Consider the following 22891-nt stretch of genomic DNA (forward strand, 5'->3'; position numbering starts at 1 on the left):
GCACCTTCTTTTGGGGCTCACAGAATTGGACCCTCTGGTCCAATCTTTTTGAAACATGGAGGGTATTTTGGGAAGAGGCAGTGAATGTTATGCTTTAAATTTGGTGCCACTATTTCAAAAAACACCCCCCAAAGCCCCAGATGCTCACGGATCAATTCTCCATTATACCTAAGGGAATCGGTTTCTATAGGGAATAATGGTGACCAGCAGACATTTCCCTCTCTCCATGTTCTGATGACTCTGAAGTGGGGGGGGGACTTCCAAACCAGGGGATTCCCTGCTTCCACCTGGGGATTGTCAACCCTACTCATCCATGAAAATAAGCTACCCTACATAATGAAAAAAATAATGTTAAGGTTCAACATAGACTTTCCCATGATGTGTTCAGGCTACGGCAGATTTGCTCTTTAAATTTATGTCCTCTCAATTACATATTAGAAGTGGAGGTGTTTGTGTGTGTGTGGGAGGGAGTACATGGATAAAAGTTGCTAGACCCTCTTCCAACACCATTTTTTCTCACATTCCATGTCCTAGTTAATGATTACACAGATGTTGTGCTCAGTGTGTTTGACATTTGAATTTATCTTGTTGGACTGTGATGATCACTGGGATTGTGCAATAAATTAGTGCCAAACCACTTCAAAGCCTAATGAACAGGTTTGCATTTTCACCCCCAAAACTGCACAGGTGCGAAAATGCTGCTAATCAAAACAGATTTGCTACCAAACAGTAGGATTTCTTTTCAAAACCCAACATCTATTTGTGACTGATTTATATGATTTGTGACTGATTTAATTGTCTATTAAAATAATTGCCTGCCAACTGGAGCACAAGTCATTGGGAGTGGGAAATAGAACTCCATCAGGTTCTGTGACAACAAGCATACACAAAAACCCAATTGCACTGGACTGCACTATTAGGAAAGAGCAGGGAGACGCAATCTGATGAACAGCACTGCATAGTTTGACAAGCAGACAAACAGCCCTTTGAAAAATTGGTTCATGACTGGCAAATAGGGCATGAGCTGAACCAATGGGTGTTGAAGAAACCCTAGTCACAATTTTACTTTTCTCTCGGCTGGGTTCTGCTATCACAAAGGAGCCCATCTGGAAGAAAAACATGTACAGGGAGATGAGCCACATACAGCAGAGCATCCAGATTCCCTCATCTGTGAACCCTTTTTGTTTTTCAGTCAGACCACACACATCCCCTTTTTCAATGTGAATGGGACAGACTTCAGTCTAGATGCATCTGCTGTGCTTGTGTCTCAATTGGATTTGGAACCATAAGTTTCTATGTGAAAAGAACTTTATCCTGTGAGGAGGTTTCAAACATGCAATGTGCCATTAACACGCATGGTGCAGTCTACGCAAAGCTTAATTATTCATTCCGCTGATAATATCAACTAATTCTCAGGAATGGGATATGGATCAAAGTTGCAGGTGCTACAGATGTATCTTCACTCCACACCATTTACCTAAATTGTAGATATCCTCTGAATTGTCCCTTTCCCCTCTTGGGGCTTAAAGCAGCTGTGGGGAGGGGAACATTTCAATTGCCAAAATGGTGCAGGAGAGGTAAACCCAGCCTTTGCTCAATGCTGCAACCCAGACCCACATCATTACTTTTCAGGGACCACATCTGGATACTTTGCATTATATGTAGCTTAGGCTTTCTTCTGTGCCAAAAAACTGCTGTGTGTCTTTTCCCCCTAAATGAACTTCTGTGCCTAGCCTATAAGGAAAACTTCAAACATTTTGCAAAATAGCAGATACATGCCTTGTACTGGGTGTTCATGCAACAACCTTTGCCTTGTCAGAGTTGCATTTTCCTCTTTTCTTTGGACAACATGTACACCACAAACACTTATGGCTGCCCAAGTGTGTACGCAGCCAGGTTCCTCGGCTGCCCCTTTATCAGTAGTTTGTTTTGCAGTTTTTAGAAGGTGATAATATTGAACTCCATGTCATGAGAAGTGTCACCCTGTTGCATATAAGGGAGGGATGGTGGTTCAGTGGTAGAGCATCTGCTTGGTAAACAGAAGGTCCCAGGTTCAATCCCTGGCAGCTCCAATAAAAGGGGTCCAGGCAAATAGGTGTGAAAAACCTCGGCTTGAGACCCTGGAGAGCTGCTGCCAGTCTGAGTAGGCAATACTGACTTTGATGGACCAAGGGTCTGATTCAGTGTAAGGTAGCTTCATATGTTCTGTTTAAAGGGTCAGGAGCTGGCTAGTCTGTTTTTATTCTGCCAGCTGAAAGCTCTTACTTGAATAATTCACAGTGACTCCAGGCCAGTTGTGACTCCCTGCAGCAGATCCCCACAGCATGTGTCACCAATAAAAGACAACATGTATGGATCTGACCTGTTACAGAGAACACACCATGCACATATAATGCACACCTATTATTTTTGCAATATGTAAAGCAACCATAGAATTGGGATCCTATGCATGTTAATTGAAACAGTTGGACTCAATACTTGTATAAAGGCAGATGCAAGCCCACTTGCTCACTGAGATGAATGAAAGCTATGGCTTAGATGCTGCTATTGGTTCTATACAGTTCTATACCAAAGGGACCAAAGAGGAGGACAGCCATGGAATTTATTTTAGCCAGCCTGCCCTGCCTGCAGGCTCCTGTCAATCATAAAAAGACCCATTCAGGGCCATTTATTCCTGGCTGCAACCAGACTATTTGGAAGCTGTTTTGCCAGTTGTTCAGACTCCTCAAAATAGCACTGAGCAGACGGACCAGTCGTGGTCTCTGGCCTCTCAGCTCTGACAACATCTTCCTCACACAAATGTACACCCACACACATAAATCAGGATATTGCACTTCTAAGGCTACATTTCCTTAAAAAAAAAGAAAAAAAGACAGACTTCCCTGATTTTCATGAGAGCCTCTCATTAACCCCAGGAAATAGGACCTTCTCATGAACCATGGTCCTCCAGTAAAAGATACTGCTGAGCAACAGGTCAAGGAAGCAAAGCTGGGTTCCACAGCGGTATAAGAAGAAACTAAGCCAGAGTGTCTCAGCAAAATTTTTGCCATTTAGCCATAGATTCTGAATGAGTCCAGGTGGAATATGGACAACTATCTTTCATCTAAGCTACCATCTACCAAGGTGGCAGCTTACCACCAAAATTTGCTGTTTGGCCATAGGTTGTGGGCAAATCCCCATTGGAACTCTTCCTCCCATCGGCACTAGAATCAAAGAAAGGATTTACTGAGTAGTTTCATGCACACTGAAGTGGTAATAGGGTAACAAGGTTGCTAACTGGTGACCCCTGGGAAACTGGAGGGGGCAGAAATTATCCTAATGACATCCCACAATGCCATGGCATCACTTCTAGCTTAACCAGAAGTGATGTCACCATGTTGTGACACACACTAGAATTTACCCAAACCTCTATGGTTTTTATTACAGAGCTTTGGATGAATCCTAGAGCATCTTGTGATGACATCATTTCTGGATAGGTAGCCAGAAGTGGTGTTGCAGTGCTGCAGGTCACCATTAGGGTAAGTCCTGCCCCTACCTGACTCCTGTGGATTGGCTCATGGCAACACTGTTACCTCCACAGTGTGTGTGAAATGACTCAGTAAGTCTTCTATTCAGTTCTAGTCACCACTTTCAAGCTGATGTGTTCATACAGCTGGATCACTAATTTCCCTGGGCAGTCATAGATGGAGAATTCCATGCCAGGATGCTTGCCTTCTTCCAAACAAACAAACAAAAAATCCTCCCCCAGAACAAAGAAATCTTACATGTCTAGAAGGAGCATTCTTATGTGGCAGGAACATAAGTTTACTGCCTGTGTATTTCAGCTCTTAAAGAAAACTAGAAGCCTGAAAGAATTAAAGAAAAGCACTGGAAGCAGGGGTGTTGAACTCATTTGTCATGAGGGCCGGATCTGACTGACATAAATGAGACCTTGTTGGGCTGAGCCATGTCGGACTGAGCTATATGTGTACCTATTTAAGAGTAGGTAGCAGAGATATAAACTTTATAAAGGACATAAACACAATTAAAGATTCTTTTAAAAAAACCCTTAAAATAAAACTTGCTTAGAACATTAGCACTCATTGGTCTTAAAGATGCTTTCTTTGTATCTCTCCCATGGGATCCAGAGAACTGGGCAAAAGAAACTCTGGCTCTTTCCTTCCTTCCCCAGGGGACCAGGAGGGAGAGGAGCCTCAGCCAATAGAAGGAAGAGAGGCTTGGCTCTGTAGCTCTGCTGTGCACTTGAGAGAGCCTGGCAAAGGAAGCTCTCCCTCCACTCTTCCTCACCAAGGGAGGAGCCTCAGCCAATTGAGAAAATAGAGACTTTGCTCTGTCGCTCCTTTGTGATTGAGCAAGCCTTGCAAAGCAAGCTGTTATGCAGAAGTTAGTAAGAGAGAGGGAGAAGGAGAAGGAAGCAGACAACAGTGAGTTGCTCACGGGCCTGGTAGGAGCCCTCCAATGGGCTGATTTGACCCCCGGGCTGCAAGTTTGACACCCCTGCTCTAAAACATAAGGCAGGGGGATTCTTTTTGTTTTTACTTGTAGAAAGACCTAGAAAGATTGTTTATATTGAACTGGTGCTTAGGGTGGCCAGACCGTCCCGGTTTCCCGGGACATTCCCGGATCTGGCCACCCAATCCCGGATCCCGGGCTGCCTATACCGGGACCATTAAAGGTCCCGGTTTAGGCAGCCCAGGAGCCGGTGGGCCGCGGGCGCGGGCGGGGAAGGCGGGGAGTGAGGGAGGGAGCGTCCCTGCGCCTGCGCAGGGCCCCTGCGCACGCGCAGGGACGCTCCCTCCCTCACTCCCCGCCTTCCCCGCCCGCGCGCGGGGCCGGCAGCGGTGGGGGAGGCCTCTCCGCGGCCTCCGCTGGTCGCTGGGGGCCTTCCAGAGTGTCTGGAAGGCCCCCAGCGACCAGCGGAGGCCGCGGGGAGGCCGCAGAGCACCCGGCGCTGGTCCGGGAAGGCCTTCCAGAGCCTCTGGAAGGCCTTCCCGGGCCAGCGCCGGCCAGCGAAGGCCTCCCCGCGGCCTCCGCTGGTCGCTGGGGGCCTTCCAGAGTGTCTGGAAGGCCCCCAGCGACCAGCGGAGGCCGCGGGGAGGCCGCGGAGCACCCGGCGCTGGTCCAGGAAGGCCTTCCAGAGCCTCTGGAAGGCCTTCCCGGGCCAGCGCCGGCCAGCGAAGGCCTCCCCGCGGCCTCCGCTGGTCGCTGGGGGCCTTCCAGAGTGTCTGGAAGGCCCCCAGCGACCAGCGGAGGCCGCGGGGAGGCCGCGGAGCACCCGGCGCTGGTCCGGGAAGGCCTTCCAGAGCCTCTGGAAGGCCTTCCCGGGCCAGCGCCGGCCAGCGAAGGCCTCCCCGCGGCCTCCGCTGGTCGCTGGGGGCCTTCCAGAGTGTCTGGAAGGCCCCCAGCGACCAGCGGAGGCCGCGGGGAGGCCGCGGAGCACCCGGCGCTGGTCCGGGAAGGCATTCCAGAGCCTCTGGAAGGCCTTCCCGGGCCAGCGCCGGCCAGCGAAGGCCTCCCCGCGGCCTCCGCTGGTCGCTGGGGGCCTTCCAGAGTGTCTGGAAGGCCCCCAGCGACCAGCGGAGGCCGCGGGGAGGCCGCGGAGCACCCGGCGCTGGTCCGGGAAGGCCTTCCAGAGCCTCTGGAAGGCCTTCCCGGGCCAGCGCCGGCCAGCGAAGGCCTCCCCGCGGCCTCCGCTGGTCGCTGGGGGCCTTCCAGAGTGTCTGGAAGGCCCCCAGCGACCAGCGGAGGCCGCGGGGAGGCCGCGGAGCACCCGGCGCTGGTCCGGGAAGGCCTTCCAGAGCCTCTGGAAGGCCTTCCCGGACCAGCGCCGGCCAGCGAAGGCCTCCCCGCGGCCTCCGCTGGTCGCTGGGGGCCTTCCAGAGTGTCTGGAAGGCCCCCAGCGACCAGCGGAGGCCGCGGGGAGGCCGCGGAGCACCCGGCGCTGGTCCGGGAAGGCCTTCCAGAGCCTCTGGAAGGCCTTCCCGGGCCAGCGCCGGCCAGCGAAGGCCTCCCCGCGGCCTCCGCTGGTCGCTGGGGGCCTTCCAGAGTGTCTGGAAGGCCCCCAGCGACCAGCGGAGGCCGCGGGGAGGCCGCGGAGCACCCGGCGCTGGTCCGGGAAGGCCTTCCAGAGCCTCTGGAAGGCCTTCCCGGACCAGCGCCGGCCAGCGAAGGCCTCCCCGCGGCCTCCGCTGGTCGCTGGGGGCCTTCCAGAGTGTCTGGAAGGCCCCCAGCGACCAGCGGAGGCCGCGGGGAGGCCGCGGAGCACCCGGCGCTGGTCCGGGAAGGCCTTCCAGAGCCTCTGGAAGGCCTTCCCGGGCCAGCGCCGGCCAGCGAAGGCCTCCCCGCGGCCTCCGCTGGTCGCTGGGGGCCTTCCAGAGTGTCTGGAAGGCCCCCAGCGACCAGCGGAGGCCGCGGAGCACCCGGCGCTGGTCCGGGAAGGCCTTCCAGAGCCTCTGGAAGGCCTTCCCGGGCCAGCGCCGGCCAGCGAAGGCCTCCCCGCGGCCTCCGCTGGTCGCTGGGGGCCTTCCAGAGTGTCTGGAAGGCCCCCAGCGACCAGCGGAGGCCGCGGGGAGGCCGCGGAGCACCCGGCGCTGGTCCGGGAAGGCCTTCCAGAGCCTCTGGAAGGCCTTCCCGGGCCAGCGCCGGCCAGCGAAGGCCTCCCCGCGGCCTCCGCTGGTCGCTGGGGGCCTCCCAGAGTGTCTGGAAGGCCCCCAGCGACCAGCGGAGGCCGCGGGGAGGCCGCGGAGCACCCGGCGCTGGTCCGGGAAGGCCTTCCAGAGCCTCTGGAAGGCCTTCCCGGACCAGCGCCGGCCAGCGAAGGCCTCCCCGCGGCCTCCGCTGGTCGCTGGGGGCCTCCCAGAGTGTCTGGAAGGCCCCCAGCGACCAGCGGAGGCCGCGGGGAGGCCGCGGAGCACCCGGCGCTGGTCCGGGAAGGCCTTCCAGAGCCTCTGGAAGGCCTTCCCGGGCCAGCGCCGGCCAGCGAAGGCCTCCCCGCGGCCTCCGCTGGTCGCTGGGGGCCTTCCAGAGTGTCTGGAAGGCCCCCAGCGACCAGCGGAGGCCACGGGGAGGCCGCGGAGCACCCGGCGCTGGTCCGGGAAGGCCTTCCAGAGCCTCTGGAAGGCCTTCCCGGACCAGCGCCGGCCAGCGAAGGCCTCCCCGCGGCCTCCGCTGGTCGCTGGGGGCCTTCCAGAGTGTCTGGAAGGCCCCCAGCGACCAGCGGAGGCCGCGGGGAGGCCGCGGAGCACCCGGCGCTGGTCCGGGAAGGCCTTCCAGAGCCTCTGGAAGGCCTTCCCGGACGAGCGCCGGCCAGCGAAGGCCTCCCCGCGGCCTCCGCTGGTCGCTGGGGGCCTTCCAGAGTGTCTGGAAGGCCCCCAGCGACCAGCGGAGGCCGCGGGGAGGCCGCGGGGCACCCGGCGCTGGTCCGGGAAGGCCTTCCAGAGCCTCTGGAAGGCCTTCCCGGGCCAGCGCCGGCCAAGGAAGGCCTCTCCGACGCCTCCCTGGCCTCGCCGCCGCCCCCGCCGCTGGACTCGCCGCCGCCGCCCGACCCGCCGCCGCCGCCCGACTCGCCGCCGACCGCCACCGCAGGTAAGGGGGCCGAAAGCGGGGGGGGGCGGCCTTCCTTTCTTCCCACCCTCTTCCCTTCTTTCCTTTCTTCCTCCCTTCCTTCCCTCCCTTCCTTCCCTCCCTCCCTTCCCTTCCTTCCTTCCCTCCCTCCCTCCTCCCTTCCTTCCTTTCTTTCTTCCTTCCCTCCCTTCCTTCCTTCCTTCCTTCCTCCCTTCCCTTTCCTCCTCCCTTCCCTCCTCCCTTCCCTTTCCTCCTCCCTTCCCTCCTCCCTTCCCTTCCCTCCTCCCTTCCCTCCTCCCTTCCTTCCCTCCCTCCTCCCCTCCCTCCTCCCTCCCTTCCTTTCTTTCTTCCTTCCCTCCCTTCCCTTCCTTCCTTCCTTCCTTCCTTCCTTCCTTCCTTCCTTCCTTCCTTCCTTCCTTCCTTCCCTTCCCTTCCCTTCCCTTCCTTTCCCTTCCCTTCCCTTCCATTCCCTCCTCCCTTCCCTCCTCCCTTCCTTCCCTCCTTATGTTCTTATGTGGCGCAGAGTGTTGGACTGGAGGGGCCACTGGCCTGATGCAACAGGGCTTCTCTTATGTGACACAGAGTGTTGGACTGGATGGGCCACTGGCCTGATCCAACAGGGCTTCTCTTATGTTCTTATGTGACGCAGAGTGTTGGACTGGATGGGCCACTGGCCTGATCCAACAGGGCTTTGTCGGAGCGGGAGTAGCAGAGTGAGGGAGATGACTTGCCCGACACAGGGCTTCAGGAAAGAAAATCAGGCAGACACGTGCAACTAGTGCCAAAAGGTGTATTAACATATATACACGACAAGTGCTCTCTTGTGCAGTCTATACAATATCACCTCCACGGACAAAGTGCTTCGCCTAACCACCATCTCACAGGGAGAGACCTGTGTGATGCACACACAGATCATATATAGTCCAAGCAGCCAATCCTGGCCATGCTGACTCAGCAGATTGCATCACTTGGCTTCTGCCGGCTCAAGCCGGTCTGCTGATCAGGTCACTGTGACCTAGCCTGGCAGCTAGATCACCAGCTGTCATACTGTAGCTGTCAGACTGGGTTTATGTAGATTCTTGCTCCAACACACCTCCTAATCTATTTAAACCCAGTGCACCAAAACACTTTACACAGTTTACATACATGTCCACCAGCAACATTACAGTTCATATTTACGTAGCTCGGAACCCTTTCCGGAATTCGTTCAGGAACTCATCATGATTGTAAAACACATCATCGTGTTCCTGTTCAGCCAGCTCTTTCAGACGCTTGGCTTCAGCCTCCTTCTCCCTTGCCTCGCACTCTGCCACCCAGGCTTTCCATTTCTTAGCCTTTTCTTTTAACATTTCCTCTAATCCGGGTGGGTCTGGATTGACAGTCAGAGTGACATAGGGACACTTGTACCTAGCGGGACGTTGGCCTTTGGTGGACCTGGCAGACACCCGTGGCCCTGTGCTTGGACCAGCTTTGTCTTCTTCGGGTTGCTCTGTTCCCACCTCCTGGGCTGGTTGCTCTGCCCCTGTAATTGGGTGTTGAACCTCCTGACTCTCACACTTTACCTCCAGTTCCTGCATTTGAGGCTCTGCCTCCTGACTCTGCTCGTCGGGCTCTGTGCCAGCATTCGGCTCACCTTCTCCAGCCCCACTGGGTGCCACCTCCTGGGCTGGAGTTCTGGGCTGCGCTCCAACATCGTTATCGCTACTTGGCAGCAGGACAAATTGTTTCTGCAAGGAGTGCAACCTTGGCCAGCTGCTTTCTTCATTGAACTGGGCACTCTTATTAAGTGTTATCTTGCTTTTGCTATTGCAGAAGCGATAACACCTGGCCCTTGGCTTGTAGCCCAGAAAAATTAGGCTCTCTGCCCGGACATCCCCCTCCCCGCTACTCGTGGAGTGGATGCCAACCCGAGCCCGTGACCCAAAGACTTTTAAAGAACTCAAATCTGGGGTCTTGTTCAACAGTAACCTGTAAGGCACATTTTTCACAGTATTACACCAAACCCTATTTTGCAAAAAAACAGCTGCATGTATGGTTTCTGCCCAATAGGTCATTGGCAGTTGTGCATCCTCTAACATGCAATGCATCACATTCTGCAATACAGCCCCATGCCCATTTTCTCGGGGCGTTGCCGGGTTCGTCAGACGGTGGGCGATGCCCTTGTTCTCCAGCCAACGTTTCATCTGGTTAGATAAGAATTCCCCCCCTCTGTCGGTTTGTACAGCTAGGAGATTAACCCCTAATTGTCTCTCCACTGCTTTGACCCACTTGGTGAATGTCTTATACACCTCAGACTTATGCACCATGGTGAAAACCCACGCGTACCTCGTGTGGTCGTCGGTGGCCACCAAGCAGTATCTCCTCCCCGACAGACTCTTTGGCAATGGGCCAATAACGTCTAAATGGACTAGTTCCAGGGCTCGTGTGCTTTCCCTTGAGCTTTCTTTAGCAACAGCACACGCCTTGCTTTTGGTCTTCTTGCAGACCTGGCAATCCAAGTAACATTTGCAAGGATTTACTTTCAAACTAGGCACAAGCTCCAGGGTTTTCTTTAACGCCCTAAATCCGCAGTGCCCAAGTCTCCTATGGAGCAAATGTATACAATTATTGTGCACAGGCTCATTCGACACCTGAGCCACCTGGGCACAATCACTCTGGACCACATACAGTTTACCTTCCCTCTTTCCTGTCACAAGCAACTTTCCCCCACCTCCCAGGATTTTGCAGCAGGTTTTCTCAAATCTCACCTGGTATCCCTGGTCAAACAGTGTGCTAACACTCAACAGGTTAGACTGCAGTGAGGGTACATACAACACATTTTGCAACATACATTTCAGTGCAGGAAATTCCACATTGCCTGAGCAAACAGAATTGGCAGTGGTCCCATCAGCCAATCTCACATACTTATGCTCAGGACTGTCAATGTTTTTCAACAACTCCTTCTCGCAGCAGAGATGGCTCGTTGCCCCGGAGTCTAAAATCCAAGCAGACCCTGTGCTCTCTACTGCAGACGTGACCAGCCGGGTTGCTTCCTCACACGGGCTGGCGGTCCTCCGCTCTCGCCGCACACGCCCCCGCCTCTTCTCCCTCTCAGGGCAAGCTCGGAGCAGGTGCTGCGACGACCCGCATCCATAGCAGCGACGGACTGCAAACGCAGTCGGCTCCACTTCCTCCACCTTCGGACGCCTGCCAGCAGCAAAAGCTGGCTCATTCTTGGCTGTCTTCCCGGACACACCGATAACAGCACGCTGCCCGGCCGACACCCCCGGACAGCTCACGGCCGCAATTCTCTCTTGGAAGTCAAGCAGGTGGGCACAGACGTATTCCATGGTCAGGGTCGCTACGTCCACCGTCTCCAGAGAAGTTATCAGGGGAGTGTACTCAGGTGGCAACGACGACAGCAAAATGTACACTCTGTCGTCTGGAGCTACAGTCTTGCCTCTTGCCTCCAGCTCAACGAAACAGTCCGTTAGCCGTTTGATGTGATCTTTCACACACCCTCCAGCCGGCATAACGGTGCGGAACATCCTCCTTGTCAAGGCCATGAGGGAACCAGCAGTGGTGCTAACATGCACCGCACTCAACGCGTCCCAGGCAGCCTTGGGAGTGTCCTTCCCTCGCACATAAACCAGCTGGTCATCTCCTATAGATAGCACTATGTTGGCCAGTGCCTTATCCGATAACACAGTCTCGGCAGGAGATAAGTCAGCAGGGGGGTTACTCACGAACAGCCATTGCCCTTCACGCTTGAGGTAGTGTTGCATTCTCAGGCTCCACACCGCGTAGTTGGCTGAGGTGAGCTTCTCAACGGCTACTCCAAGCTGTTGCTGAGCCATCGTGCCGACTCCTCCTCACAGCTGGCTGCCGACGTCCCTCTGGCTCTCAAACAGAGAACGGTGGTGCTTCTGTGTCCTTCACCGGCGTTCCTCGCCTCCGGCTCTTTCCAAACTCACAGTCAGCTCAACTCTCAACTCTCTCCTCCGCGCAGCGGAACCGCCCTGGGCCCATAACCCTGTCGGAGCGGGAGTAGCAGAGTGAGGGAGATGACTTGCCCGACACAGGGCTTCAGGAAAGAAAATCAGGCAGACACGTGCAACTAGTGCCAAAAGGTGTATTAACATATATACACGACAAGTGCTCTCTTGTGCAGTCTATACAATATCACCTCCACGGACAAAGTGCTTCGCCTAACCACCATCTCACAGGGAGAGACCTGTGTGATGCACACACAGATCATATATAGTCCAAGCAGCCAATCCTGGCCATGCTGACTCAGCAGATTGCATCACTTGGCTTCTGCCGGCTCAAGCCGGTCTGCTGATCAGGTCACTGTGACCTAGCCTGGCAGCTAGATCACCAGCTGTCATACTGTAGCTGTCAGACTGGGTTTATGTAGATTCTTGCTCCAACAGGCTTCTCTTATGTTCTTATGTGACGCAGAGTGTTGGACTGGATGGGCCACTGGCCTGATCCAACAGGGCTTCTGTTATGTTCTTATGTGACGCAGAGTGTTGGACTGGATGGGCCACTGGCCTGATCCAACAGGGCTTCTCTTATGTTCTTATGTGACGCAGAGTGTTGGACTGGATGGGCCACTGGCCTGATCCAACAGGGCTTCTCTTATGTTCTTATGTGACGCAGAGTGTTGGACTGGATGGGCCACTGGCCTGATCCAACAGGGCTTCTGTTATGTTCTTATGTGACGCAGAGTGTTGGACTGGATGGGCCACTGGCCTGATCCAACAGGGCTTCTCTTATGTTCTTATGTGACGCAGAGTGTTGGACTGGATGGGCCACTGGCCTGATCCAACAGGGCTTCTGTTATGTTCTTATGTGACAATACTGAGTTTGGTGGACCCAAGCACTGATTCAGTGTAAGGGAGCTTTGTGTTTGTGACTGGAGTGGACAATACTGACTTTGGTGGACCCAAGCACTGATTCAGTGTAAGGGAGCTTTGTGTTTGTGTCTTCTGGTGCAATTTTGTTCTCAGATCCTGTATTTACTTCATCAGTATATGCGATAAGGCACTTTCTCAACTGTGCTGCATAATGCAGCCTATTTATTTTGTCCTGTTGGCTCTGTTGGCTCTATCTGCGCCACCTTCATCACTTTCGGGGTGTGGATCCCCCAGTGGGGTGGGCTCCCGACTCCCTCTGCCGGCTGTTTCTGATAGCCCTGCGCCCCCTCTTTCATTTGATATGTGTCCCGTGCGGGTGCCACCCTCCTGCCGGGAGATGCCGCAAAATGAGCCCCCTTGAGGCTTATGGCGGCAGGGCTCGGGGGAAGCAAGCTAGACTGCTGTTCTTTTGAGGGGTTATAGAGTGTTTCGAGCCCCTCCCTGTGGCATCGGTCCCATCGTTGTGGGACCCAGGGGGCCGGCGCAGCGGCCCGCTGAAGCAGCCTGTCAGTCACTTCCGCATCTCGACCTGTGTTATTAGTGACAGGCTGCTTCGGCAGGCTGCTGCGCCGGCCCCCTGGGTCCCACGACGATGGGACCAATGCCACAGGGAGGGGCTCGAAACACTCTATAACCCCTCAAAAGAACAGCAGTCTAGCTTGCTTCCCCCGAGCCCTGCCGCCATAAGCCTCAAGGGGGCTCATTTTGCGGCATCTCCCGGCAGGAGGGTGGCACCCGCACGGGACACATATCAAATGAAAGAGGGGGCGCAGGGCTATCAGAAACAGCCGGCGGAGGGAGTCGGGAGCCCACCCCACTGGGGGATCCACACCCCGAAAGTGATGAAGGTGGCGCAGATAGAGCCAACAGAGCCAACAGGACAAAATAAATAGGCTGCATTATGCAGCACAGTTGAGAAAGTGCCTTATCCCATATACTGATGAAGTATATACAGGATTTGAGAACAAAATTGTTTCCGGCGGTGATATTTGGGGGATTTTTGGGGACGTCACAGGAAGTGCTGTGAAGTCACTTCCTGTTTCCGGCAGTGGCATTTGGGGGAAATGATGCCATTTGGGGGAAATGATGTCACAGGAAGTGATGTCACTTCCTGCTTCCGGCAGGTGGCGCGGGGGAAATGATGTCACAGGAAGTGATGTCACTTCCCGTTTCCGGCAGGTGGCGCGGGGGAAATGATGTCACAGGAAGTGATGTCACTTCCTGTTTCCGGCGGTGGTATGACGTCGCCGGAAGTGACGTCGCCGGAAGTGACGTCACTTCCTGTTTCCGGCGGCGCGCGCACTTCGCGCGCGCGCACTCCTGCCTTCCCCTCCCCAAGGTGTCCCTGGCTGGCCTTCAGACATTATGGCCACCCTACTGGTGCTCCAAGAAGTGGATATCATTAATGGGACGGAGAGTGGATACTTTGGTATACATCACATCCCGGCAAATTCAGCAACGTTTCTTGTTCTTCCTAAACAATGAATTCTACTATCATTATAACTGCAAAGGCTGCTTTTGATATAATGCTCTGCACTTGCAAATTATCTTTTTAAAAGGGTCATGCAAATGGCTACATGTGAAGAAAGGACATAAAGATTCATCTTCTTGAAAGCAACTGGAATCTCTAAGATCTATCTAGGAAACATTTCAGTCCCTAGATAACATTTTGATATGTAGACATCTATATAGTAACTTTAAAGAGGCTATCTGTGAGCATCAAAGGTCCTCTTCATACATGCACAGAGAGCAGCATATAGCCTAATCCCTATGTTACTAGTGCATGTGTGCATAAATATCACAGCTACCTGGACTGAGCCAATTGTATGGATCTTTCCCATGTGGTTTTTACACCTCCCTAATGTTCCAGGCCACAAGACAAACCCATCTTGATTGATGCTATAAAATCAAAATATATGAAAATGAAACAATTCAGTTTCTTAGAAGCTGGAGGGTGGGGGGAGGCAGGTAAATTGAGAATTTCATTTTCCTGTCTTTTGTAGGCTAAACATAGCCTCGCATGCACAGGGAAACTGTGAAGACATGAATGGCAGCTGATACTCTCCTGCCAAGATCACATGACCTTCCAGCTATTGTTAATTTGTGTCACACATTGGCAGCCCAACATCCCAGTGATGCTGTGATGCTTCCTGGCTTAAAGGCAGCAACAACAAAGCAGAGACATTTTGACTGCTCGGGAAGCTCTTTACAAAAGGATGTCCACTAGAGTGATCCAGACTAAAATTTTAAAAAATCTGTGCAGATGTTTCCGCAAATTCCTTAGCATATGTGTGCATGTCTGCTTGGCTTTGTGTTGGCTGATAACTTTTTCATTGCCTTCTTTTGTTGCTAGCTCATGTTAGACTATGGTATTCTAATGGTGCAGCGCAACCATTAAATGTCAATCAGGCACCGGGATTGAGTGAATATTAACAACACAACGTTTATATAGTACTTTCAGTTTTCACATTATTGTACAACAATCCTGTAAAGAAGGCCAGTATTGCTATTCCTACATTTATTTAGATATTTATGTTATCTATAGTCCACCTTTCTCACTGAGACTCAAGAAGGATTACCCAGTGTAAGTCAATACAATCAATAGATGGGCCATTCAATAAACAATAAACAATGCAATAGGCCTTGGGTTACAGAAATTTGAAAACAAGCAGAAATCTGATACAGAGCTGAAACAAAGCAAAAGCTTTTAAACAAGGCATGTTAAATGATGCAGAAATTACCTAGTTGGAGCATAGTTACAGTAAGAGAGAGAACACAATAGTATAGGCTACAGTCCCTAGCCCTTTACCAAAACATTGTTCTGAACCATTTCCTTACTGTACTTAGGCAGATCATGAGAAGGAGAGCAGGAAGGGTTCTTGTGGCCCTTTCTTACATGCCCAGGAAAATGCTGATCACCACTTTAGGGACAGGAAGCAATTTTTTTCCAGGGCAGCACGGCAAAGAGAAACTGGTTTTTAGTGGTTTCTCTTCACCTTGCAAAAATGGCAACGCAAACTGAAGCCCCAGGGCAGATACTGGGAAATCAGAAGGACGCCGTGCTGAAAAGAGGAATGTCAGAGCGACGTAGGGTGAGTGCAAAATCGGTCAAGGTTTTTTGCCCACGGAAAGCAGCTTTCCTGCCTCCTTGTTCCTACAGCAACCCAACATATCCCTGCCTGTAATCCTGTTCCTGGGGGGTCCTTTGCCACTTAGGAACAGGATTTGGGAGATATTTCAAACTGTCATGGGAGAGACAGGCAAGAAAATAATGCTCCATGGGTGGAAATTCTTGTGCCTTTTAAGTGTTACCATGGATTCAAGCTGCATTTAAAAAAAAAGCAGCTGGGGAAGCCCTAGTTTGGCAAAAATTCTTTGGATTTTTTGGAAGATCTTTAGGCAGAGAGCCCACATGGAAGGATTTCTGCTTCATCTGCATGGTTTGGGCCATGATTTGAGAACTATATGTTGAACCCTGCCTAGAGACACAACTGGCACCAGACAGTGCAAAAACGCATAGACTTACCTATTTTTATTTTCACTTTCCTGCCATTTTTATGTGGTCTGCATTCTGCCATTTTCAGTGCCATGTAAATGTTTGATTTGACTTTTCTTATATTTACTTTTTGAATACCAATCTATTCCTTCACTCTTTGCCTATCTGCAACATGTTTTGTCTGTCAGGTTCTCTCCTAATACTAGATTGTTGTTTTTTATTTGTTTGTTTAAAAAACTCTGTATACAAATATTGTCTTTTTGGTTGACTTTGAAAGCCAGGGAGCCTGATGTTAATGGATGAACTAGAGACAGATTATAGTTTCTTTTAAGGTTCTGCACCTTTAGCTGGGTACAGGAGGATCCACATGCCTGGGAATGTAGGAAACTTTGCTGAAAAGCAATCTGCATATCCCCAGCAACCAGTTCAGCCCTTCAGTTTCACTCAGTTTCTATGTGTATTTATTGAGCTGGAACCAACCAAGTTATCCCTTGGTGAAGAAAAGAGGAGGGAGATCCCCTTTGACATCAGGAGTTTATCCTGGGGGTAATGGGGCTGCATAGACAAAGGCCACATGAGATTTTGTTCCCTTTCTCAGATGCCCAGGGCTGGCCCTACCACTAGGCAAACTAGGCAATTGCCTAGGGCACCGGCCTTCTGGGGGCGCCAAACTGGCCGCCCCCATGTGACTCAGTGATGTTATCAGTGCAGAGGGGGGCGCCAGACATTAGCCTTGCCTAGCTAGAGTGCCAGGCAATCTAAGGCTGGCCCTGCACATGCCTCTTGAAGTGCCAAAACAGCCCTCCCCCAGCTGTTTCAGCATTTGAAAAGACATGGGGGGGGGCAAGATCACCTAGTCATGCTGCACCACGGGTCCAGTCAGCATCAAGCCCTTGAAGCATTTTAAATGGCTGAATTAATCTGTAAAATGGAATTGGTGTCAAACCTACGGATGCCATAATATCTAGTTTGGTTCAGAACCTACATTAAAGAAGGAAAGCAAGTGAGACTAAGTGGTCCAGCTGGTCTGGATTTATCCCAGCGTCTCACTGTGGATGAGGTTCAGTAACTTGAGAATCAGGTTGAAAACAGCTCATTTCTTACCTGGCTGGTAGAAATCTGGAGATAGTTCTCTGGCCATCGATCTGGCTAATGTGGATTCATTGTTAGCTGCCAGCGCTGCTTGCTCAGCACCTTCGGACTTGGCTTTGGCATGAGCAGTTCTGTAGAGGGAAAACCATCAAGGGATTGAGTATTTTCCAGATGATTTCTTTAGGGGTTTTTTTTTATTCCAAAACTCATAAAGATGTGAACATACCAGTTGAGTTTTGGGGATAAGTCTCTTTATGGTGGTCAATGATACCTACAATACCTATTGGGCCTATTTTGAAAGCACCTAGTGGCTTTGCATATTTAATGGCCTGTACTAGCATGTCGCATACATAATGGGTTGGCTTCTTGAAAAACTACCATATCCTTTAGTTGAGGCACTGGTATCCTCTGTCCATGTAAACATTCACCTAGAACAGGGGACTCCTACATGGTGCTACTATGGCACCCACCAACACCTTTCTGGGCACCACCAAGTATGTTTAGAAAGTAGGTGGGGCCAGGTGGGTCTTCTGTTTGCCCAGCAGATCTTCTGTTTGGCCATTGGAGATTTGATTGGTTGTTCAGATTTCTAGTATCTTTGCTTTGGCAGCAGTTGCCACCACAACACAAGGATCTTTAGTGTGTAACTGAAGATAAACTGTGGCAGCCATTGGGTGTCTGGTTCCAACTCCTTCAGCAGCTGCTTTGTGGCCGCATCCACAATGCTGTGTCAGAATTCCAAAGGTGAAAAAGACGGCAACCCCCGACCTAGAAAAACACCAATCTTACCAGCCAATCATGGTTGACTGGACAAACTCAGCCATTTCCCCCTTTCGGCTGTTACAACACCTTCTAAGTATGACTGTTATTTATTTATTTGATTCAATTTATATGCCGCCCTCCCCACCAAGGCAGGCTCAGGGCAGCTCACATGCTCATGACTATACATGAGTATATACATATGATAAACATAAAATAATAAAAACAATTTAAAACATAGAAATTAACAATTCAGGTGCTATGATCTTAATTATGTTACCCAGCTACTCTGGCTAGATGTTCTCCATAGAGCAGATCTTAATGGTCCAAATGTTTTATCTGAAGCAGGCTGGTTGTACAAATGCTGGTTATACATAGGCTGGTTGTGCAAATGTCACACCCATTGAATATGCTCTATCTGCACATGATCAATTTTTGATGTGCCTTTTTACTAATTATGTACTTTCCATAAGTACTAGTTTTTGCACAATCTTGTTTTCTTTGCTTTCACAATATTCTTGCTGGAGGAAGAACTGCTTTTTCCCAATGAAAACATATTGCCATTTGAGTCCTGAGAAAACTAAGGGCCTATCTATCGCCTTGGTATCCTCCCCTTCCTACAAGAAAGTCAGGGCAGCATACATATAAACAGCAATTTGCCCAAGCTGATTTTTATGGAAGAGGGAAGACTGGTCTCCTTGTTCAAAGTCTAGTGCTCTAACCACCATACTACAGTGTGTGAAGGTATTTGGCTGTTATGCGCCAAATAAATAACAATGATGCACTTTCTAGTATTATAAGCTGATAAAATGAAAAGGCTTTCAGAAAGCTTTAGAATCTACCATTCTCTACTGCAAAGAACCAGAAAGAAAATTAGCAGTGCGGTTTTCCAATTCAACCTTCACAAGCTGTTAAGTGTTTACATCCCAGTTTAAGAATCTCACATTCGTCCCTTGAAGTGGATACCCAGCAGCACTGTCTGGGCCCAGCAATACCATTAGATAAAGCAGAGGACATTCTGTCTCTTAACTCTCATAGCAGCCTCCTTTGTATGAACAGCACGTTTCATCTTCTTAAGTAACAGAGAATTACTGCTACCCTTTGAGGACAGGCCTGGGGGAAGAGGGATGTTTTCAAGGGCTTGTGCCTCGGTAAAAAGTCCTCCACATGTGGGCCCAGCTCAGCTGAGGAAGCAGAAATCTCCATTTTGAAGCCCTGACATCTCACAGAAGGCTCCTAAGAAGCAGTAAACAGAGAACTCTTCTCCTTTTTTGGTAGTGTATAATCAGTGTGATTAATTCCACTGCCATCTGAGGGAGGCCCAGTGGCTTATTGCTGTCTTCTTGTGTCTGAAGAGGCTATGCAGTACGTTGCATTCAGGCTATGCAGTACGTTGCCTGTATGCAGTCTACAGTCTATAGCAGAAAAACAGTCTTACACTTTGAAGCTTGTAAAAATCCTGGCCTTCTCAAGCAGCAAAACGAAGCAGAAATGAGATGATAAAATGTGGAGGTTATTTATTTATTTGCAGCTCAGTGAGCACCATTAGCACCCCCTTTTAGGGGCATGGGGGTCTTGCTGAATCGTTCCTGGACTGTGTGGGCTGGTTGCGTGAGGAAGCAGACTGCCTTGGGATTGCCTGGATCAATCCTCCCCTTCAGCCATGTGGCTGGGGTTGGAACTCCAGCCCATTTGCTGTGCCAGCTGGGTATGAGCCATTTGTGGATGGCTCTACCTAGGGGCCCCATGGCACAGAGCGGTAAAGCAGCAGTACTGCAGTACTGTGGTCTGAACTCTCTGCTCATGACCTGAGTTCGATTCCAGCGGAAGCTGGATTCTAGTAGCTGGCCCAAGGCTGACTCAGCCTTCCATCCTTCCGAGGTCGGTAAAATGAGTACCCAGCTTGCTGGGCGGAAAGTGTAAAAGACTGGGGAAGACAATGGAAAACCACCCCATAAAAAAGTCTGCCATGAAAACGTTGTGAAAGCAATGTCACCCCAGAGTCGGAAACGACTGGTGCTTGCACAGGGGACTTTTCCTTTTCCCTACCTAGGGGGAAGGGTGGCTTGCCCATAATGCGGCAGGGGAGGGGATGCTTTGACCTCTGGCCCTGCCATGCTGCTTATGTTATTGCCTTTGCCATTTAATTAGTTAAATAAATAAAGTACCCCTTAGTTTACCCAACCCTTTGTGTCCGTCACTTTCTTCCGTCTGTGGGGGCAAATACCTGTTGGCAGAGCCCTTCTTTAATACACCAGCATCTTCTATTACCCCAGTTGTCTTTCTCAGATCACCAACACTCTTTTGAATTTTCCACAATTAGAAACCCTGTTTTTTCTGTTATGCAGCAAAGAAATAGCCACTAAACAGAAGCCCTTTTCAGTCATTAGGACTGGGCGTGGCGCAGTGGAACATTTTACAGGAAAAACTCAAAAGAATCAACAACTCAACACATGAGAGCTCTCAGTTAATTAGTGCTGCATCAAACACTGCTATTTGACTAAGGTACTGCTCTTTAGCATAATTAGCCTAAATATTCAGCTCTACCAGGACACCAAAATCTTGCATTCTAATCCCATAGCCACTTACATAATTAATTTCAAAATAGATTGAATGATTAGTACATATATTTTAAGCATCCTGCTTGGAGTTGTTGTGTGCAACATTCTTCTAATCAGCTGTGAGAAATGAGTAGATTTCTCCGCTTCTGTTCCTTTTATTGTTGTAGAATTTCTCTCTGTGCGGCATTCCACTACCCCTTAATTCAGGTTAAGTAGTACGATTTCTCAAATTAATTCCAGGACTGAAGAAGGTGCAGTTCACTGAAGCTTTCAGAGCTTTCAATTCATTCGCATTCCTCTCCTCTTTATGTTACCAATGCACACATTGACAAAACACAGTGCAAAAAGGGGAGTGGGGTGGATTGTGGTGCAGCTCTCTGAGGGGCCCTAGACTGTAAGCCACATTGGGAATATGTTGTGAAGTTTGGGAGGGACCAGGGCTGGCCCTAGACTGTCTGGCACTCTAGGCAAGGTTAAGTTCTGGTGCCCCTCCCCCTCCCCTGAGCTGATAACATCACTGAGTCACATGGGAAGTTTGCCTAGTGGCAGGTTCGGCCCTGAGAGGGACTGTGGAGAATAAGCAGCTCAGAGAGAATTCACAGGGAGAGGGCAGGGAGAAGAAAAAGGTGGCGCTAGTGAGGAAAGGGATTGCCAGGCAAGGAGAAGCAATTTGGGGAATGTGCATACAGGGAACCTGCCAGCCTCATATAGCTCTTGACCATACAGAAGTTTGGGAATGTGGTTCAGGATCCATGAAGACATATTTAGGGATATGAGAAATGAACAGAGTCCAAAGAGCATTCAGTCTTTCTTCTCCTTTACACTACATGAGGCATAACTTCATACTTTCCTTTGCCAACACTACTAGCTTAAACTTGACATTGGGGATATAGCAGAGGTAGATCTATGAAGAGAAGGCAAAAAGTGTTCCAAACTTGCTCTCTCTTGTTCTCTAAATGGGAAGGCAATAAGCATGGGTGCATGTGGGGCATGAGGTCTATAGTTTATTGTAATCTGCTCCTTGCTTACAATTGGAGCACAGACCACCAATTCTTTTTGAGTAGGAAGTAACTTTAATGATATATTGAATTTTGGCTCCAATAACTGATTACACCTCCTGTATTATAGTAGAATAACTCTTAGATTACTACATAGTGGTTGCTTCTTCTATGTAAGGTGTATGCAGCAGAAGTCCATTATTAATGGGTACAATCATTTATAGAGCTTTTCCCCAGGCTGGAATAGAGTTTGGTATAGCTGTGAACTGGAAGATTACAAAGCAACAAACCTGTCCCCTTGGATTGCTTATGAGCTTTTCTGCATCCAGCTTTCATTAGACCATAAATGAGATTTGGATTAGTGGAGAATTCTGCAAATGCTACTCTGACACCCATCTAAAAGCCATGCGCAGCAAACAGCTGCCAAGCTTACTATACAGGCAAACCCAAGCAGAATACTGAAGTTCCTGCCAAAGCAGGATTAAAAGGGGAGGGGGGCATCACAAATTGGTAGCCAGTCACAGTTTGTTGCTGCCATTGACTGTGATCTTTTTGCCACTTGTGAAAGGGAAAAGGGTGTCACTCATCACTGATGTCAGACTACTTTAGAGTCACATAGAAGTGGTAAGCTTTGGAGGTACCTAAAGCTCAGTTCAACCCTAGTGATAAGCTCTACCTTTTCCTTGCACTGGGGGCAACTTAAGCTCATCCCTCACTCAGAAGCCCTTTTCAGCCATTAGGGCTGGGCATGGCACAGTCTTCCATATGTATGGTTGCCATATTGTCTGACTAGGAAAACAGTAAAAATCACAGAGTTTTTAAGGCAAATCCTAGAGTTTCCTGTGACATGTGATGTAATTTCCAGTTTCACAGCTGAAAGTGAGGTTGTGGTATCAAAGGACATCATTTTGCTCCCCCATTTCTCTCTCACTGCCCTATGGAGTGACAGTTGGAGACCAAGTAACTGGCCAGAACAGGCAACCTAGCCTGCCTAACTCAGCATGGCCACATTTTTCTCTTCTTCTAAGGGTTTATTCCTGTAGTCATACAGTGAGCTTGCAAGAATAAGAGATTCTTGAACTAAGTGCATCTGTGGATGCTTGAGTTAAAGGCCCCACACAGATTCATATTCTCAGGTTCCACATCTAACAGACTCACAATGTTTGTGTGCGTGAAATCCAAAGAAATACACCCTTACACACACATACAAACCCAACCACAGACAATCTCTTGTCTCTTCAAAGCTAGATGAAAAAGAGTAAGTTGTTATACCCCACTTTCTCTACTCTAAGGAGGCTCAAAGTGGCTTACAATCACCTTCCTCTCTCCATAAGTCCCCTTGTGAGGTATGAGGGCTGAGAGAGTTCTGGGGGGAATTGTGACTGGCCCAAGGTCACCTAGCAGGCTTCACATGGAGAAAGAGTGGGGAATGAAACCTGGTTATCCTGATTAGAGTCCTCTGCTCTTAACTACTACACCATACACCACAGTGAGGATTACTTTTAATTTTTTTGATTAATTACA

At 50.4% G+C, this 22891-nt stretch overlaps 1 protein-coding gene across 1 annotated transcript in view; it reads right to left on the reverse strand.

The window, feature by feature from the left end:
• Window positions 1–22891, reverse strand: part of JPH2 (junctophilin 2) — a 105224-nt gene that overhangs the window by 15981 nt on the left and 66352 nt on the right. The window contains exon 3 of the mRNA XM_060230863.1: window positions 17062–17180. Within this exon, the coding sequence (XP_060086846.1) occupies window positions 17062–17180 (119 nt within the window). The remainder of the gene's footprint in view (window positions 1–17061; window positions 17181–22891) is intronic.

Source organism: Heteronotia binoei, chromosome 2, assembly GCF_032191835.1.
Source record: "Heteronotia binoei isolate CCM8104 ecotype False Entrance Well chromosome 2, APGP_CSIRO_Hbin_v1, whole genome shotgun sequence".
NCBI classification, from domain to species: domain Eukaryota; kingdom Metazoa; phylum Chordata; class Lepidosauria; order Squamata; family Gekkonidae; genus Heteronotia; species Heteronotia binoei.